At 38.0% G+C, this 19,671-nt stretch overlaps 1 protein-coding gene across 6 annotated transcripts in view; it reads left to right on the top strand.

Annotated features, from left to right (window-relative positions):
• Positions 1–111: 111 nt before the first annotated feature.
• PMS1 (PMS1 homolog 1, mismatch repair system component) overlaps positions 112–19,671 on the top strand; it is a 102,527-nt gene continuing 82,967 nt past the window's right edge. For 4 of the 6 annotated variants that reach the window (XM_049615345.1, XM_049615343.1, XM_049615344.1 and 1 more), the window contains exons 1-5: positions 112–194; positions 1,220–1,334; positions 5,110–5,207; positions 7,690–7,841; positions 17,737–17,919. In XM_049615345.1, the coding sequence (XP_049471302.1) occupies positions 7,710–7,841; positions 17,737–17,919 (315 nt within the window). In that variant the 5' untranslated portion in view covers positions 112–194; positions 1,220–1,334; positions 5,110–5,207; positions 7,690–7,709. Of the gene's footprint in view, positions 195–1,219; positions 1,335–5,109; positions 5,208–6,103; positions 6,188–7,689; positions 7,842–17,736; positions 17,920–19,671 lie in introns of all 6 variants that reach the window. The other 2 variants (XM_049615341.1, XM_049615342.1) reach the window with 2 other exon arrangements.

The raw sequence follows: 19,671 nt of genomic DNA, 5'->3' as shown, positions 1-19,671 counted from the left end.
AGGGGATTGGCCGCGGACAGCGCCAATCCCACGTTCCTCGGGAAGGGCGGGACTAAATGCTGCGCGCCTAGGGCCCACCCCGCCGCGCGCGCTGGGGGCGAGTCCGAGATCCTTGAGGCTGGGCCCGTGAACCTTGCGGGGCGCTGTCAGGTCCGACGGTGGATGGTAATTGCCTGCCTCCCGCGAGCAAGAAGGTAGTGTTGTGTGACTAACGGGCATTCATTCTTATCTTCTCGTAGTCTCGGGAGTCCCTTCTCCTCAACTTGTCCCGGTCGGCGTGCAAGCGCCACTGGCCGCCGTGTGCCCTCCTCCCCTCCACCAACAGAGGGGCGGGAAGCGGCCCAAAGCCAGGCTCTTAGGCGCGCACGCGTGGAGGGTGGTCTTCGAGCAGGTCTGGGCTAGCTAATGTCTGGTGTGGCCATTCCTGACCAAACCGTGTTTAGGCCTTTGTTGCAGCCCATTTCCCAGATCCTTCTGAGTGCAGGACTTAAAGTTGTCTGCCAGGCAGACATTTTAGCCCCGGACAGCCTTTACTCGTGAGTGTGGTTTAGGTTGTATGTTGTGGCGTCCTACAGCTGAGGCAAGCAAACTCTCACTTAACCATGGTTTTTACTGGTGTCATTCTGGGTGTATCCACACGTTGAAGACAGGCATTTGTAATACCTGCTGAGGAAATGTGAATTTCAAAAATTTATCTTATTTGAGAACGGAGAGGAAAAGTTAAGATTATTTGAAATCATCTCTGACAGCGAATTTCATTACCTCGTCAGTTCACAAAGTTTGTGATTTGTATTCCTGAAGTAACTTTCAGTAATATTTCAAAATTAGTGTAAAAGAAGGTTGGTTATAGCTATGTATGTGTCTTGCATTTCTATTGGTTCTATGAAACTATTGGGTTATATTTATTATGGTTCTTTTTCCACTTTAGTTTTTCCTTGTTTTTAAAAATGTGTATTTATTTATTTTGAGAGAGCTGTAGTGGGGGGGGGAGGGCGGGGGAAGGGAGCAGAGAGAGGAAAATGCCAAGCAGGCTCCATGCTCAGTGCAGAGCCCCACGCTGGCCAGATCCCAATCCAGTGAGATGATGATCAGAGCTGAAATCAAGAGTTGGAGGACAAACTGACTGAGACCCCAGGTGCCCTACATTTATCATGTTTTCAAAGTAAATTATTTCACTGTGTTTCCCTAAAGCCTATTAAGTTCTCTGCTTCTTTTTTAGGTACTTTGTTGTCCTTAAATGACTTTCCTGGAAGTACTTTCAGGAGTGTTTGATTTCCTTCCCATCAAATATGGAAGACTGATTCCTGATAATTTCACACATTCTATGCTGTGATGTAAGCCTGACTGCAACTCTTTCACTTTTCAGAATGTGTCATTTAGCATATATACGGTGGAATGCTGGCTGTGTTCAACAGGTTATGCTAAGGATATGAGATTAGTATAAAATCTCTGTCCTCAGAGACCTCTGAGCCAGGAGGAAGAGACAGAAAAACAATGGTTAGAATAGCCTATGAGGAGTTTCCGTTAGCTCTAAGGAAAAGGTGCTATGGGAGTACAGACAAAGAAATGCCTAATCTGTTCAGTGGGAGAGGGTTGATGTTGGAGTGGTTAAGAAGGGCTTCCTTGAGGAGGTGATACTTGAACTAAATCTGGAAGGATGATTAGAAGTCATTCGTATAGAAAGGGAACCTTGTGAGCTAAGGAACCAGTGAGTGCCACCACATTAAGAGAGACAGGTTGTGCAGTATGACAGGCTTACTGTGCATTTGTAGAACAGTGGGATGAGGTTAGAAAGATAAAGGTCCAGCTAAGGATTTTGGACCTTACCTGGTTAGCAGTTGGAACTCTTTTTTTTTTTTTTTTTTAATTAAAAAAAAAATTTTTTTTAATGTTTATTTATTTTTGAAAGACAGAGACAGAATGCGAGTGGGTTAGGGGCAGAGAGAGAGAGAGGGAGACACAGAATCCGAAGCAGGCTCCAGGCTCCGAGGTGTCAGCATAGAGCCCAACTCAGGGCTCAAACTCATGAGCTGGGAGATCATGACCTGAGCCGAAGTTGGATGCTCAACCGACTGAGCCACCCAGGCGCCCCAGCAGTTGGAACTCTTTATAAAATTTTAAGTAGGGTAGCAACATGATGAAATTTAAATATAGAAAGAACCCTATCATTGGTTGAGATTGAGGCAGAATATCAATAAGGTGGTTATTGCAGTGCATTAGGAGAGAAATGTTTAAGGGCTAAACAGAGGTCATAGGTATAGAGAGGACTAGTATGAGAAATATTTAGGTAGTAGGATAGATAGGACTGAGTGGCAGAATATAGAAAAAGTAGAATTTTTAGGATGATTTCAGGATTTTTAATTTTTCCATGTGAGAGTGGATGAGCTGAGCATTGCCTTTGAGTGAAACATGCCAAGATATGCAGGTGTGTATCCATCACAGACTAGTTTTGTGATCATGAATCTTCTGATCTTGTTCTTATAAAACTTTCAAATTTCATTTGTGATAGAGGAATGATAGGGTTGTTGTAAGGACTAATGGGAATTATGTGGGTGTGTGTGTGTATGTATATAGATATATACATATATATACATATCTATATGAAATTGCTTATGGTAGCTGTTTTTATTACCAAATATGGGAAGAGAGGTTTTTTTTAATATATGAAATTTATTGTCAAATTTGTTTCCATACAACACCCAGTGCTCATCCCAAAAGATGCCCTCTTCAGTGCCCATCACCTACCCTCCCCTCCCTCCCACCCCCCACCAACCCTCAGTTTGTTCTCAGTTTTTAAGAGTCTCTTATGCTTTAGCTCTCTCCCACTCTAACCTCTTTTTTTTTTCTTCCCCTCCCCCATGGGTTTCTGTTAAGTTTCTCAGGATCCACATAAGAGTGAAACCATATGGTATCTGTCTTTCTCTGTATGGCTTATTTCACTTAGCATAACACTCTCCAGTTCCATCCACGTTGCTACAAAGGGCCATATTTCATTCTTTCTCATTGCCACGTAGTACTCCATTGTGTATATAAACCACAATTTCTTTATCCATTCATCAGTTGATGGACATTTAGTCTCTTTCCATAATTTGGCTATTGTTGAGAGTGCTGCTATAAACATTGGGGTACAAGTGCCCCTATGCATCAGCACTCCTGTATCCCTTGGGTAAATTCCTAGCAGTGCTATTGCTGGGTCATAGGGTAGGTCTATTTTTAATTTTTTGAGGAACCTCCACACTGTTTTCCAGAGTGGCTGCCCCAGTTTGCATTCCCACCAACAGTGCAAGAGGGTTCCCGTTTCTCCACATCCTCGCCAGCATCTATAGTCTCCTGATTTGTTCATTTTAGCCACTCTGACTGGCGTGAGGTGATATCTGAGTGTGGTTTTGATTTGTATTTCCCTGATGAGGAGTGATGTTAAGCATCTTTTCATGTGCCTGTTGGCCATCTGGGTGTCTTCTTTAGAGAAGTGTCTATTCATGTTTTCTGCCCATTTCTTCACTGGATTATTTGTTTTTCGGGTGTGGAGTTTGGTGAGCTCTTTATAGATTTTGGATACTAGCCCTTTGTCTGATATGTCATTTGCAAATATCTTTTCCCATTCCATTGGTTGCCTTTTAGTTTTGTTGGTTGTTTCCTTTGCGGTGCAGAAGCTTTTTATCTTCATAAGGTCTATGGGAAGATAGTTAATTAGAGAAGGATCTGAGGTCAATTTGGGACATGTTATCTAAATGATGATATTTAGAAAGTTCTTGGAAATAAAGTCCTTCAGTCCAGAAAAAAGTCTGATTAGGAGATACGGGTGAGGTAGGGGATGATATGGAAGCCAGTTAAAACAGAGTGTGACTTGCTAGGAAGGAGGACACTTTTCCTAATGTTTACATTGGCTTGCTGATCGAATTGTTCTTTGTGGCCCTTGATCAGTATTCTTCCAAGTGCTTGCTGTGAGTGAAGTACTATGATTGTTCTGCGCTGCATCCAGAAATACATAATATATGATTACCTGCATTCAGAAGTTGTACAGGTCAAGACAGGTGTGATAAACATCCCATGAGTGATGCAAGCCAAGTTCTTTAAGAATGTAGGGGGAGGAAAGGATCATTCTTGGTTGAGTGATCAGAAGGGACCATGTTACAAATGACTTTGGAACTGAGTCTAGATTGATAGATAGGATCGCACTAGGAAGTAGAGATGCAAATAATGGGATTGATGGCAAAAGAAGATTGAGGTTTTTGACTTGAGTCACTAAGAACAGTGTGTTACTAAGAGAAACAGCAAAGTGAAGTAGAGGGCATGGGAAGGGGTGCAGGATGATAAATTCTGTTTTACAAGTACTTATCTTGAGGTCACTTTGACACTAATTATTAGAAAAGGCTGTTTTGGGGGTGCCTGGGTGTATCAGTCAGTTAAGCATCAGACTTTTTATTTTGGCTCAGGTCATGATCTCACTGGTCATGAGTTTGAGCCCCATGTTAGGCTCTGTGCTGACAGCGAGGTGCCTGCTTAGGATTCTCTCCCTCTTTGTCTCTCTCTGCTCCTCCCCTGCTCACTCTCGTTCTCTCTCTCCCCCTCAAAATAAATAAGCTTAAAGAAAAAAAAATGACTGTTTTAATGTGGGAAGAGAAGAGAGATCTCTGTTGTGGCTATAGATTTAGATGTTTGGCATCATAAAGAAACAAGATAATCATTGGGGTAATAGGGTTGAGGTAAGAATTTTTTTGCTTTTGCTTTGAAGGTCAAGATGCCTGTGGGAGGACTGGATAAAGAAAGTAGATGAAAGTTCTTAGGAGGAAGAGACATTGACTTGGGAGTTAGGGAAGTAGAGTATGGGCAAAGGTGTAAACATTTTTAAGAAACCAGAGGACATAGTGGGGTGGAGGAGGTAAGATGTGTGTGAAGATAGAAGAGTGCATCCTGTGGTCTGCCTTGACCTCAGTAAACTGGAAGATTGGGATGAAATTAGGGACTTGGGGAGAAAAATAGTAAATTTTGTAAGACAGATTGTAGAGAATGAGGCAAAGATGCTGAGGATTAATAAGATTTCCCAGAAAGAGTAAAAGGTGAGGTGATGCTAAAGTTATACCCCAAAGTTTGATTTGTTTTTCTTAGATCCTTGGGATTCTCAAACTAAAGTAGAAGACCTCTTGAACCCAAGCCTGACCTGATTCCAGGCCATGGATTAACCTCTGTGAAGTAAGGATTCGAAGGTGAGGGTAGGGACGGTATTCATTTAGGTGTTTGGAGGAACTCAATGTAGTCCAGGTATCCTGGGATCTTTAAAATGTGTATGTGAAACGTTGTAATAAGTTGTATTCATTATCTTATTTACTTCTCACCAAAACCATATATTATTATCCTCTCCATTTCTATAGATTAGGTGATTGAGTTCTAGATTTTAATTTTATTAGCATACGAGCTAGGATATAACGAAAGTAGTGTGATTTCAGAGCCTGCTCTGTTAACCACTACTCTGTATGTCTCTGTCCAATAGAACTATAATGTATGCCATGTATAATTTTAGATGTTCTCATAATCATATTAAAACAAATTTTAAAAATGAAGTTAATTTTAATACTGAGGTAAGCCAGTATATTCAGAACATCATTTTATCTTAAGGTCCATATAAGAACTTAATAAAAGTGTATATTGTATATGTTTTTTTTATATTGAGTTTGAAACCCAGATTGTATTAGAATATCTTAATTTGGAGTAGCCACATTTCAAGTGCTCAGTAGTCACATTTGCCTAGTGGCTACCATGTTGGATAGTGCGGCTCTATGTTCTCAGACCTGTGTCCAGTCAGAACCTTGGGTAGAGTGCAGAGGGTGCCTTTTGCTATGATAGCACTAATTTGTCTGAATGGTATGAGAGTGGAGTGGCCTAACTGTCCACACTGTTTTCCAGACTAGAATAGCCTCCCAGCCCTTGAGAGCCACAAAAAAAATTGAGAGATGGTTGTTTACAAAGCCACTCTCCCTAAAACTATGTACCCCAAAACTAAATCAAATATGCAGCTTAATTAGAAGTTAATTGTTAGTATTAAAAATTCCCATCATTCCATTCCATAATGACCCCATATCACAATACTGTACATTTTCTGTAGCCTTGTCATTTACAGAAAATTTCATATAGCTTGCTTATTTGATCCTCACAACAAACCAGTGAGACACTATCCCCATTGATACAGGTAATGAATTGATTTTATACAGAAAGGTAAGTGATTTCAGTTAACATGTAATAAAGATGAACCTCCAAACACGTTTTTTAAAGACTCCAATCTGGTATGTTTTTCTGCTGTGCTAATCAGATTTGCCTTGTACAAAGCATAATATAGTTCTATTTATTAACGGTGATCAGTTAATATTGCTCAGAACTCAGTATGTTGGCCTCTTCCCATAAATGCATCCCCTAAATTCCTATGTAATTGTTCTAGTGGCTACTCTCCATTTCTTGTTTACCTATTCTTTACGTGACTGTGCTGTTTATGTTTTAATTTGCCTGAGAAAGGATCCTAAATGGATATCTTTTTATTTTGTTTGGCATTGCTGGCATTGCTTTAGTTTAGATTTAGATTCCATAGGATCAAATCATGTGAGCATGTGAATCATGGTAAATTAAAGAAGTACCTAGGGTTCCCCTCTTTCCCATTTTTGGGTCTTGCAATAGAAGAATTGCACTCTTTCAAGTTACTGTTTTTTCTTTTCCTGAAATCTCTTCTGAAATTAAGCATTAAGGCAGATGCAAACCTTACTCCCTGTATGCTTTACATATGAGATTTCCATATGAGGTTTTTTTTTGTTTCTTTGTTTGAAAGGGTTTTATTAGACAAAGCGTTTTTTAAATTTACTTAAAAATTTTTTTAGTGAGTAGGGAACAGCGGCAGAGTGGGGAAGAGAGAATCTCAAGCAGGTTCCATGCTCAGTGTGGACCTTGATAAGGGGCTCAATCTCACGAGCCTGTGATCATGACCTGAGCTGAAATTAAGAGTCAGGCACTCAACTAACTGAGCCACTCAGGTGCCCCTAGACAAAGGCTTTTTTAGCTAAAACATTTAGTGGCAAAGAGATTTTGGATATATAGGTTCGACTGCATGTAAAGGACCTTGAATGCCAGCATAGAGATTGGAGCTTTGTCTTGGAAAGCTCCATGATTGGAATGATGTTTTAGGCACGGTAGTATAGAAGATAGCTATCTGATATGTCTGAGATCTGAGTAGTTTATATTAATGGTAATGCTAGGGTCTAGGCACCCTAATTGCAATAGAGCTCAGTAACTGAAAAAGGCATTGGACTCATCATAATGTATAGATGATTAATGATGTTTGAGAATGCCATTAAGGCTTATGACTGACTGATGTCACCCACATCCCAAGGATCCACCTGGTCATTCCTAGCTTGGTAGATCATATACTACACGCATTATAGCACAATTCTTCTTATTGTTGTTTAATTATTACCATAGTGTGATATACTAGCTAACTTCTCTGTGCCTCAGTCTTGTAAGATGGAGGTGAGATTTCTATTTTAAAGAATATTGTAAGAAATAAATGATTTAATACTGTGTGCTTAAAATAGAACCTGGCATACTGGGAAGTTCAGTAAATGTGAGCTGCTATTAATTATTGTTACTATCAGATCTGTTAGGAATGTTTAATAATGTTTATTTTTATAACTTACATTTTATCTTTAGCTACTCTGCTAAAAGCTAGAATGAAACAGTTGCCTGCAGCAACAGTGCGCCTCCTTTCAAGTTCTCAGATAATCACTTCAGTGGTCAGTGTTGTGAAAGAGCTCATTGAAAACTCCTTGGATGCAGGTGCCACAAGCATAGATGTTAAACTGGTGAGTGTCCCTGAAAAGCCAAATACCTTTAAAGCAAAAAAGGGCTGGGCAGATGAGTTCTCCTTACAGCTGTTATCTTTCTCTTTCTATGTATTAGTGAATTATTCTTAGGACATTGCATGTTTTACTTTCTTAAGAGTAAATTCTTAAAAATAAATTTTAACTTAAGTCAATATTACAGTAACACTAAAGGAAATTTTAAAAGAAAAGTTATTCTTTAGGACTCCATCACCAAAAACATGAATCTAATTTGTCCGTATTTTCTACTATTATTCTTTGGTTATGCTTGGTTATTTACTTGTTTTATGCTCATTTGCATTTTATCTTTTCCACAAACCTAATTTCAAAACTATTTCCCTTGTGTCATAGTTGTCACATTAAAAAATTTTAAGTGCTATATATTAAATCATGAGTTAATATGACTTACGATATTGATTTATTACAATTAGTTTGCGTGTCTATCTCCCTTATTATAAACTACTAGCTCATAGAGGTAAGGTATATATTTTTTCATTTTTTGTGTGCTTCATACCTGGCCAGTGCCTGGTACATAATGGTGAATAAATTGTTTGAGTGAATGTAGGAATACATTTTTATAATCTTCTAATTATCAGGTATTTACAGTTAGTATGACAGCATAAGAAATGATACTGATAAAAATTTTTATAGCAAAGACTTTCCTTTTTTCATATATGTATATGTATATATATATTTTATAGTTTGTATGTGAACTACATATACATGTAGTTGTAATTGCTCCTAATAAAAACTCTGAATTATCTACTACTATACCTGTTTTACAAGTAATTAAGGTTCTGAGAACTTTTCCCAAAGTCCTATAATTAGTAAGTAGTGAATCAGATTGCAGTTCAGATCTTTCTTTCTTTATTTTTGAGAGACAGAGCACTAGTGGGGGAGGGGCAGAGAGAGAGAGACAGACAGACAGACAGACAGAATCCAAAGCAGGCTCCAGGCTCTGAGTTGTCAGCACAGAGCCCAACGTGGGGCTCGAACTCACAAACTGTGAGATCGTGACCTGAGCCGAAGTTGGACGCTCAACCGACTGAGCCATCCAGGTGCCCCAAACCTGTATTTGTTTTCAACAATATACAGTTGGCCCTTGAATAACACAGGTTTGAACTGCATGAGTCCACTTTGATGTGGATTTTTTATTTGATAAATATAGTACAGTACCGCAGATATATTTTCTTTTCCTTACGATTTTAATAACATTGTCTTTTTCTGAATTTACTTTATTGTAAGAATATATAGCATATACTATATGTAACATACAAAATGTGTGTTAATTGACTTTTTGTGTTATTGGTGAAGCTGCTAGTCAATATGAGGCTATTAAGAGGAGGCTGGGAACATGGCGGAGTAAGAGGACCCTAAGCTCACCTAGTTCCACAGATACAACTAGGTAACACTCACATCAGTGTAAATAACCCGGAGCAGACTTGAAGGCTGGCAAAACAAACTCCACAGCTAAAGAGAAGTGGTAGACAAGAGCCACATCAAAGAGGGTAGGAAGGGCAGAGACGTGGTGGGGAGTGCTCCATGGAGGGGAGAGAACTGCAGATATGAAGAGGGAGGAGAAATAGACTATATTGCACTAGGCAACCTGCATGGGGAAGATGAAGCCCCAAATATGTGGCTTTGAAAGCCAGAGGGGCCGAATTCCATGAATTCTTAAAGCCAGCAGGACCTAAAGCATGGAATTTTAAAAAGCCACATTCTGGGAGAGCCTGGATAACAATAGGAAGTGGAGTCCCTGCCCTTAAAGAGAGCACAACCAACAGCCCTTGGAGTTACAGCATAGAAACAGCAGTTTGAAAATGGGAGGGAGAGTAGTTTACTCATTTCAGAGCATGTCCCGGACAGCAGGGATCACTGTGGGTCTCCTCCCGGAAAAAAGGAATGGGCAGATACCATTTCTCTCCCATATGCCCCAGTGTAAACACATGGCCACATGTGAGAACCAGCGTGGCACTGACACTACCTAACTTGCTTACCCCATGCCCCCTGCCCCAACACTGCACTTCAGCAGATCCACACTTCCCAGTCACATATGCCTCAGTTCTGGCATTTTGAGTCCCCTCTCCCAGAAGACCAGTGCAAACCTTCCCAACACTGTATCTTCCAGCCTATGCACTATGTGGGGCTTCAGTCTAGCAGCGGCAGCAGGTCTTGTTTTGCAAGCAGACCAGCACTCATCTTGTTAAAACTGTGTGCCCCACGGCAGCCAGGGACCAAATAGTGCCCACAACAGTCAAGGAGAGTCTCTGCAGGGTACTGCAGCAAAGGAAAAAGCAGCCAGGATACAACAGCAGGCCCAACACACATAGGAGACACTCCTGAAGTGACACGTTCTGGTGAATAGGGGACACTGCACTGTGGTTGACTTTCCTAACACACAGAAACAGACACAGAGAACTAGACACAATGAAGAGACAGGATATATGTACTGAATGAAAGAGCAAGGCCAAACCACAGGAAGAAACCTCGGAGAAACAGATACAAGTAATATGCCTGATAGAGAATTTAAAGTAATGATCATAAAGATACTGGACTTGGGAAAAGAGTGGAGGACATCAGTGAGGTCCTTAACAAAGAGAGAAAAAAAGAACCAGCTATAAATAACACAGTAAATGAAGTTTAAGAAACAATAGATTGAATAACAGCAGGCTAGAGGATGCAGAGGAGCAAATTAGCAACCTGGAGCACAGAATCTTAGAAAGTAATCAAGCCAAACGGTGAGAGAAAAAATTATTCAAAATGAGAATGGACTTAGAGAAGTCAGTGACTCCATCAAGCATAATATTTGTACTATAGGGATCCCAGAAGAAGAGAAAAGGGGGAAGAAAATATATTTGAAGAAATAATAGCTGAAAATGTCCTTAATCTGGGAAAGGAAACAGAGGTCCACATGCAGGAGGCACAGAGATCCCTCAACAAAATCAACCCAAGGAGGCATACATAAAGACATATAGTAATTAAAATGGCAAAAAGTAGTGATAGAGAATTTTAAAAGCAGTAAGAGAAGCCAGTTCCATATAAGGGAAACCCCATAAGGCTATCAGCAGGTTTGTCAGTAGAAACTTGGCAGGCCAGAAGAGAGTGGCATGATACAGTCAAAGTGCTGAAAGGAAAAAACCTACAGCCAAGAGTACTCTATTCATCAAGGCAATCATTCAGAACAGGAGAGAGAGAGTTTCCCCATTCAGAATAGGAGAGAGAAAAAGGAATTCATGACCACTAAACCAACCCTCCTATAAGAAATGTTAAAGGGGATGGGGCACCTGGGTGGCTCAGTCGGTTGAGTGGCCGACTTCGGCTCAGGTCACGATCTCACGGTCCATGTGTTTGAGTCCCGCATCGGGCCCCTGTGCTGACAGCTCAGAGCCTGGAGCCTGTTTCAGATTCTGTGTCTCCCTCTCTCTGACCCTCCCCTGTTCATGCTCTGTCTCTCTCTGTCTCAAAAATAAATAAACGTTAAAAAAAATTTTTTTTAATAAAAAAAAATGTTAAAGGGGAGTCTTTGAGTGGAAAGGGAAGAGCAAAAGTAGGAGTAAAAAAATTGAGAAGCACTAAAGCAGTAAAAATAAGTATGTCTTTAAAAATTGGTCAGGAGTGGGGTGCCTGGGTGGCTCAGCCGGTTGGGCAGCTGACTTCAGCTTACGTCATGATCTCACAGCTTGTGAGCTCAAGCTCCACATGGGGCTCTGTGCTGACAGCTCAGAGCCTGGAGCCTGCTTCAGATTCTGTGTCTCTCTGCCTCTCTGCCCCACCCCCGCTCGCATTCTGTCTTTCAAAAATAAATAAACATTTAAATAAAAATAAAATAAAAATCAGTCAAGAGATTCACAAAAGGATGTAAAATATGACACCATATACCTAAAACATTTGGAGAGGGAAGAAATGGTTCAGACTTAAGTGACCATCAGTCAGCTTAATATAGACTGCTATATGCAAAAACCCAAAAAGCCAGTAATAAAAATGCAAAAAATAAAGAGATAAGAATCCAGGTATATAATTTTAAAGAAAGCCAGCAAACCTTGAAAGAGAGCAAGAGAAGAAAGTATCAGAGAACTACAAAAACAGCCACAAAACAAGTAACAAAATGGCAATAAATATCAATAATTACTTTGAATATAAATGGACTAAATGTTCAAATCAAAAGATGTAGGGTGACGGAATTGATAAAAACCCAAGACCAGTCTATTTTCTGCCAACAAGAGACTCATTTCAGATCTAAAAACATCTGCAGATTGGAAGTGGGGGATGGAGAAACATATTTCATGTATATGATGTCAAAAGAAAGCAGGGGTAGCAATGATTTATGTCGGACAAAATAGACTTTAAAACCAAGACAGTAACAAGAGACAAGGGCACTCTATAATTGTAAAGAGGACAATCCAGCAAGAAGGTGTAACAACTGTAAATATTTACGCACCCAACATAGCACTTAAATGAGTAAAATAGTTAAAAAGAAACAGGAACTAATTGATAGTAATAAAATAACATAGAGGACTTTAACACTTCACTTACCTCAGTGGACAGATAATCTAGGAAAATCAACAGGGAAACAGTAGCTTTGAATGACACACTGGACCAGATGGATTTAACAGATATATTTAGGACAGTCCATTCTAAAACAGCAGAATAGACTTTCTTTTCATATTCCATCCTAAAACAGCAGAATACACTTTCTTTTCAAGTGTTCATCACACATTCTCCAGAATGGATCACATATTAGGCCACAAGACAAGTGTCAACATTCAGAAAGAACAAAGTCATACCATGCATCTTTTCTGACCATAATGAAACCAAATAAACACAAAGAATCTGGAAAGAGCACAAATACATAGAAGTTAAATAACATGCTACCAAACAATGAATAGGTCAGCCAAGAAATCAAAGAAATTAAAAACAAAACAAAACAAAAAAAAAACACAAAAAAAAACCATGGAGACAAATGAAAATGCAGCAGTCTAAAATCTTTGGGATGCAGCAAAAGTGGATCTAAGATGGAAGTTTATAGCAATACAGGCTTACCTCAAGAAGCAAGAAAAATTTCAAACAACCTAACCTTATACCTAAAGGAGCTAGAAAAAGAACAAACAAAACCCAAAATGAGTAGAAGAAAGGAGATATAAAGATTAGAGCAGAAATAAATGACACAAACTAAAAAAGTAATAAAATGTCAGTTTAGGAGCTGGTTTTTAGAAAGGATCAAAAAGATTGGTAAGCCTCTAGTTAGACTCATCAAAAAAGAAAAATAAATAAATAAAATCACAAATGAAGAGAAATAACAAACACCACAGAAATACAATTAGAATATTATGAAAAAGTATATGCCAACAAATTGTAGAACCTAGAAGAAACATAAATTCCTAGAAATTTATGAACTACCAAAAACTGCAAAAAGGAAGATATAAAAAATTTGAATAGACTGATTACCAGCAGTGAAATTGAATCAGTAATCAAAAAACTCCCAACAGACAAAAATTGCAAATGAACTGGCTTTACAGGGGAATTCTTCTAAATATTTTAGGAGTTAATACCTACTCTCAAACTATTCCACAAAAATAGAGGAAGGAAAACTTCCAAATTTATTGTATGAGGTCAGCATTACCCTGTCACCAAAGCCAGATAAAGACATCACAATTAAAGAGAACTGCAAGCCAAAATCTCTGATGAACATAGATGCCAAAATCCTCAACAAAATATTAGCAAAGAGAATCCAACAGTACATTTAAAAAAATCATTCACCATGGGAGATGCCTGGGTAGTTCAGTTGGTTAAGCATCTGACTTCAGCTCAGGTCATGATCTCCACTTTGTGAGTTCAAGCACCACATCAGGCTATCTGCTGCTGTCAGCACAGAGCCCACTTTGGATCCTCTGTCCCTCTCTGCCCCTTCCCTGACCTCAAGAATAAATAAACATTAAAAAAAATTTTTTTTAATGTTTTATTTATTTTTGAGACAGAGAGAGACAGAGCATGAGCAGGGGAGGGGCAGAGAGAGAGGAGACACAGAATCTGAAGCAGGCTCCAGGCTCTGAGCCGTCAGCACACAGTCCAACCCGGGGCTTGAACTCACAAACTGCGAGATCATAACCTGAGCCAAAGTTGGAAGCCCAACCGACTGAGCCACCCAGGCGCACCCCCCCCTTTATTATTTTTATTTTTTTTAATGTTTTATTTATTTTTGAGGCAGAGAGTATGAGCAGGGGAGGGGCAACATTTAAAAAATTTATTCACCATGATCAAGTGGGATTTATTCTTGGGTTGCAAGGGTTTTTCAATATTTGAGAATCAGTCAATGTGATAAATCAATGAGAGGATAAAAACCGTATTATTTCAATAGATGCAGGAAAAGTATTTGACAAAATACAATATCCATTCATGATAAAAGCCTTCAACAGCAACAACAAACCATCACTAGAGTAGGTTTAGACAGAACATAACTCAATATAATACCACTGACATAGTAATGGAGAAGAACTGAGAGCTTTTCCCCTAAGGTCAGGAACAAGACAAGGATGTCCACTCTCACCACCTTTATTCACATGTTGCTGGAAGTCCTAGGTATCAGACAATAGGTAGTCAGACAACAGAAAATAATAAAAGGCATCCAAATTGGTAAAGAGGAAATAAAACTTTCACAATTTGCAGATGACATGATACTATATTTTAAAAACCCTAAAGACTCCTCCAAAAACTGCTATAACTACCATAAATGAATTCAGTAAAGTCACACAATACAAAATCAACATACAGAAATCTGTTTCACTTCTGTATACTAATAATGAAGTAGCAGAAAGAGAAATTTCAAAAAATCCCATCTACAACCGCACCTAAAATAATAAGGTACCTAAGAATAAAGTTAACCAAGGAAGTGAAAGATCTATACTCTGAAAACTATAAACTCTGTTGGAAGAAATTGAAGACATGAAGAAGTGGAGAGACAGTCCATGTTTATGGGTTAGGAGAACAAATGTTAAAATGTTCATGCTACCCAAAGCAATCTACAAATTTAATACAATCCCCATCAAAATAACAACACCATTTTTCACAGAACGGGAATAAACAGTCCTAAAATTTGTATGGAATCACAAAGACCCTGAATAGCCAAAGCAGTCTTGAAAAAGAAATACAAAACTGGAAGGATCACAATCCCAAACTTTCAAGTTATATTACAAAGCTGTAGTAATCAAAACACTATGGTACCAGTACAAAAATAGACACATAGATCAGTAAAACAGAACAGAAAACCCAGAAGTAAACCCATAATTTTATGGTTAATTAATCTTCCACAAAGGAAGCAAGAAAAATGCAATGGGAAAAAGACAGTCTCTTCAATAAATAGTGCTGGGAAAACTGGACAGCTACATGCGAAAGAAACTGCACCACTTTCTTAAACCATAAATTCAAAAATGGATTAAAGATCTAAATGTGAGACCTGAAACCATAAACTCTTCTAAGAGCACACAAAGTCAGACATAATTTGTCAGACTTTGGCTGTAACATTTTTCTAGATACGTCTTATCAGACCAGTGAAGTAAAAGCAAAAATAAGCTATTAGCACAACATCATAATAAAAAGCTTCTGCATAGCAAAGAAAACAATAAAACTAGAAGGCAACCCACCAAATGGGTGAAGATATTTGCAAATGGCATATCCAAAATGTATAGAGAACTGCTACAACTCAACACCAAAACCCCAAATAATCCACTTAAAAAATAGAATACATGAGCATTTTTCCAAAGAAGAAGTACAGATGACTAACAAACATGAAATGATGTTCAGCATCATCAGAGAAACGCAAATCAAAACTGCAATGAGAGATCACCTCACACCTGTTAGAATGGCTAAAATCACCAACACAAGAAGCAAAGTGTTGAAGGTGTGGAGAAAAAGGAACCCTCTTGCACTCTTGGTGGGAATGCAGACTGGTGCAGGCACTGTGGAAAACAATATTGAGGTTCATCAAAAAGTTAAAAATAGGACTACCTTATGATGAAATAGGTGAAGGGGATTAACAGCACACTTGTCTTGATGAGCACCAAGTAATAGATGAAAGTACTGAATCACTACATTGTACACTTGAACATATAATGCTATGTTAACTCTGCTAGAATTAAAAATTTTTTAAAAAATAGGCTATTAAGTTCTTGAGAAGTCAAAAATTATACATGGATTTTTGACAATGTGGGAGTCAGCACCCCTAATTCTTGTGTTCAAGGGTCAACGTATTGTAACCTTTATAAACATGGAAAATATTTATTAAACCCAAAGAAAGGCAATTTATGTTTTTTAAGGTATTTTGTATACTATAGTGACTGATTCTGATTAGAATACAATTGATAATAAATAGGATTAGATAATTATATTTGACATATTTCACTCCTGAATCTTAGGCAGACATACTTTATTCTTAAAGCTCTCTGAAAGAAAAGCACGTTTTTAAAAATAGTGTTAGGCAGCCTACAGAAGTCTTCTGATAAAAAGTAAAGTACACATTTTTATCTGGCTGTATATTTTAGTATCTTGATATTTACCAGTTTCTGCTTTGTAGAGTTTTAAAATAAATGACTGTGTTGCTGTACATGATAAGACTTGTTTTATTATGATTTCATACAATAATAACTATCCTGACTAGGAATGTTTTCATAATTAAAGTTGATCTTATTTTAAAATTTTAAACAGATCTTTGTATTATTTTACTCACATGTCTGGAGTTGTATTTGTATTGCAAGATTAGTTTTCTGTAGTTAATGATTTTTCTATAAAATGAAGCAGCCAAACTGTTTCTAGGATGTTAATTGTGGATTGAGAGAGATGAGGAACTAATTCTTAAGGGTCTCCCTCCAACACCTGACATCTAATTTACCTAAAAAGTACTTACACAGTATTACTTAAATTCAGGTTATTAAAAAACTGTATTATTTTAAAATACTAGAGTGATTGTAATTGCAGGAAGATCTCTATAGGGATTTAGATTTTGTTTTTGAACCTTTTTTTAAATGTTTATTTTAACTTATTTTGAGAGGGGGGTGGGGGGCAGAGAAAGGGAGAGAGACTGAATCCCGAGCCGCATCATGGGGCTGGAACTTGCAAACTGAAATCATGACCTGAGCTGAGATCAAGAGTCATACACTTAACCAGCTGAGCCACTCAGGTGTCCCTAGATTTTGTTTTTGTTATGTATGCATACTTTTAGTATTAGCCTACAAATACTAAGCTATGAATTGAGTTGCGGTTTTTTTCCTCATTTTTCAAGTAAAGAACTCACAGAGATTGCCAAATTTAATGTATTTTCTCAGCATTTTTCTGTTCAGTGACTATTTGCAAAAAGAACTTTAGAAAGTTATACTAAATATTTAAAATTCTTATGAAAGCAGTAAATAGTTAAAGGGAGAAAGTATTGAAAAGTATTAAAAGGTTGAATAAGGATAATTGCTAGACTCTTGGTGGGTAGAATCAGCTGCTGTTTTTGAAGGTGATAGTATTCAGTTTTGTTTTTTTGAGAGATTATATATGCAAAAGCATATATAATTTAGTAGAATTTTCTTAGTCAAGTTTAAATGTAAATTTAAACACAAACATCCAATGGTGCTGAAATACTTCAAGGGAACTGACTTCTTTATTTTACAATTAGACTGACTTCTTTATTTTACAATTGAATCTGAGTTCAGGGAAAACAAGGGGCTTCCCCATTGTACCATAGTTAGGAATTGATAGAGTTAACAATTTGAACTCTTACTTTCTTAATATTAAGATTCCACAAAAGGTAAATAAATGACACAACTGTTTCTCTTATGTTGCTTTCTGTTTCTGTGACAACAGTTTACTGTATGTACTAAAAGTATTCTTTAACTTTTTATAGGAGAACTATGGATTTGATAAAATTGAGGTGCGAGACAATGGTGAGGGTATCAAGGCCACTGATGCACCTGTAATGGCAATGAAATACTACACTTCAAAAATAAATAGTCATGAAGATCTTGAAAATTTGACAACTTACGGTTTTCGTGGAGAAGCATTGGGGTCAATTTGTTGTGTAGCTGAGGTAAGGTAATTTATATTGACTTTTTTTAGTGACTTCACACTCAGAATGGTAGCATTAAGAGAAAACTAACCCAGGATTTGGCAGAGTGTAGTTTTTCTTTATTGTAGTAGAATATACATAACATAAAATTTACCATTTAAGCCATTTTTAAGTGTACAGTTCAGTGATTTTAAGCATGTGTAGCCATCATTGCCATCCATTTCCAGAACTTTGACATCACTCCAAACTAAAACTCTGTGCCCATTTAATGGTTAGTCCCCATTGTCCTTCTCCACCTCCAATCCCTTGTAACCACTATTCTACTTTCTGTCTCCATGAATTTGACTAATGGAGTCATATAATATTTGACCTTTTGTGTCTGGCTTATTTCATTTAGCAAAATGTCTTCTACATCTTATAACATGTATTGGAATTTTATTTCTTCTTAAGGCTGAATGATCCTCTGTGGTATGTTTAAATCATGTTTTTGTTTATCCTTTTATTTGTTGATGAACATTTGGGTTATTTCCACCTTTTGGCCATTGTGAATAATGCTACTGTGAATGTGGGTGTGCAAATGTCTGTTGAAGTCCCTGCTTTCACTTCTTTTGAGTAAAAATCCAGAAGTGGAATTGCTGTATCATGGTAATTCTGTCTGATCTTTTGAGGAAAGGCAAAGTGTGTTTTGCAACGTTAATATTTTGTTTTAAGTTTATTTATTTTGAGAGAGAGCACATGTGCGAGTAGACGAGGGGCAGAGAGAGAATCCTAAGCAGGGCTCGAATTCACGAACTGTGAGATCGTGACCTGAGCTGAAATCCAGAGTCAGACGCTTAACGGACTGAGCCACCCAGGAAGTGCTACAATGTTAATGTTTATAAAAATAAAAAGTACTTTAATGACCCATTGACTTTGAAAAAATGTATTAAAATTAAACCGCTATCTTAATTATAAGCTCTTCTTAGAGATTTTACTGTAGTAAAGTTCATTGTGAATCTCTAAGAGTGGTGGCTTTATAGTAGTTACATTTCCCTATGCATACTTGACTATGAAATCCTTTTATTGGTAAGCATTTCACTGTTTTGTTATTGTACTGTGGAACCCACTCTGGAAATACCTCTCTAGTAAATACAGATAGATTGATTCTAGAGATGTGAATTGACTTGTTCTAAACCCTAGCTAATCAGAGGCAGACTGGATCCCAGGACTTTGCTCTCCTGATCCTGGTTGGGTGCTTTCAATGTTGGTAACCCCTCATTTCAGTGCCTGAGCAACTTGTTTGCGTAGTACCATTTATACTTCTCTGCCTCTGCACTAGATTTCATAACTAGTTTGTGGCAAAACCTATCTAAAACTTTGATTTGTTCATTTCCATGTGTCTCACTTACATTTGATCACACTACTCTGTACTAGGTTCTTTGTGCTCTACTGTTACTCTGTATGTCAGGCTCTGTTTTATAGTGTGATGGTATGTTTCCCATGTGTGCTCACTGGCTGTGGCTTGTAGACTTTGTGCTTTGGCTTGTAGACTCTATTTGGGTGAGAATGCTCAGGTACAATTAAATGATAGGACTTTGTACCTCTTGTCCCAGAAAAGTGTCATGTATATGAGATAATGTTGCTCTCTTGTCATCCATTCTTTGGGCATCTGTTAGGTAGCCAACCTCATCTCCCTGGCAGTCATATAATCTCCATGCTTATTGTGGTCTTCCCTTTTTCCTTCTGCCCTTAGAGTGCTGGCATAGTGTAGATTTTCTCCATTTTTTTATGAAG

The sequence above is a fragment of the Panthera uncia genome (genome assembly GCF_023721935.1).
Source record: "Panthera uncia isolate 11264 chromosome C1 unlocalized genomic scaffold, Puncia_PCG_1.0 HiC_scaffold_3, whole genome shotgun sequence".
NCBI lineage: Eukaryota > Metazoa > Chordata > Mammalia > Carnivora > Felidae > Panthera > Panthera uncia.
This window is presented reverse-complemented; position numbering and strand designations above follow the sequence as displayed.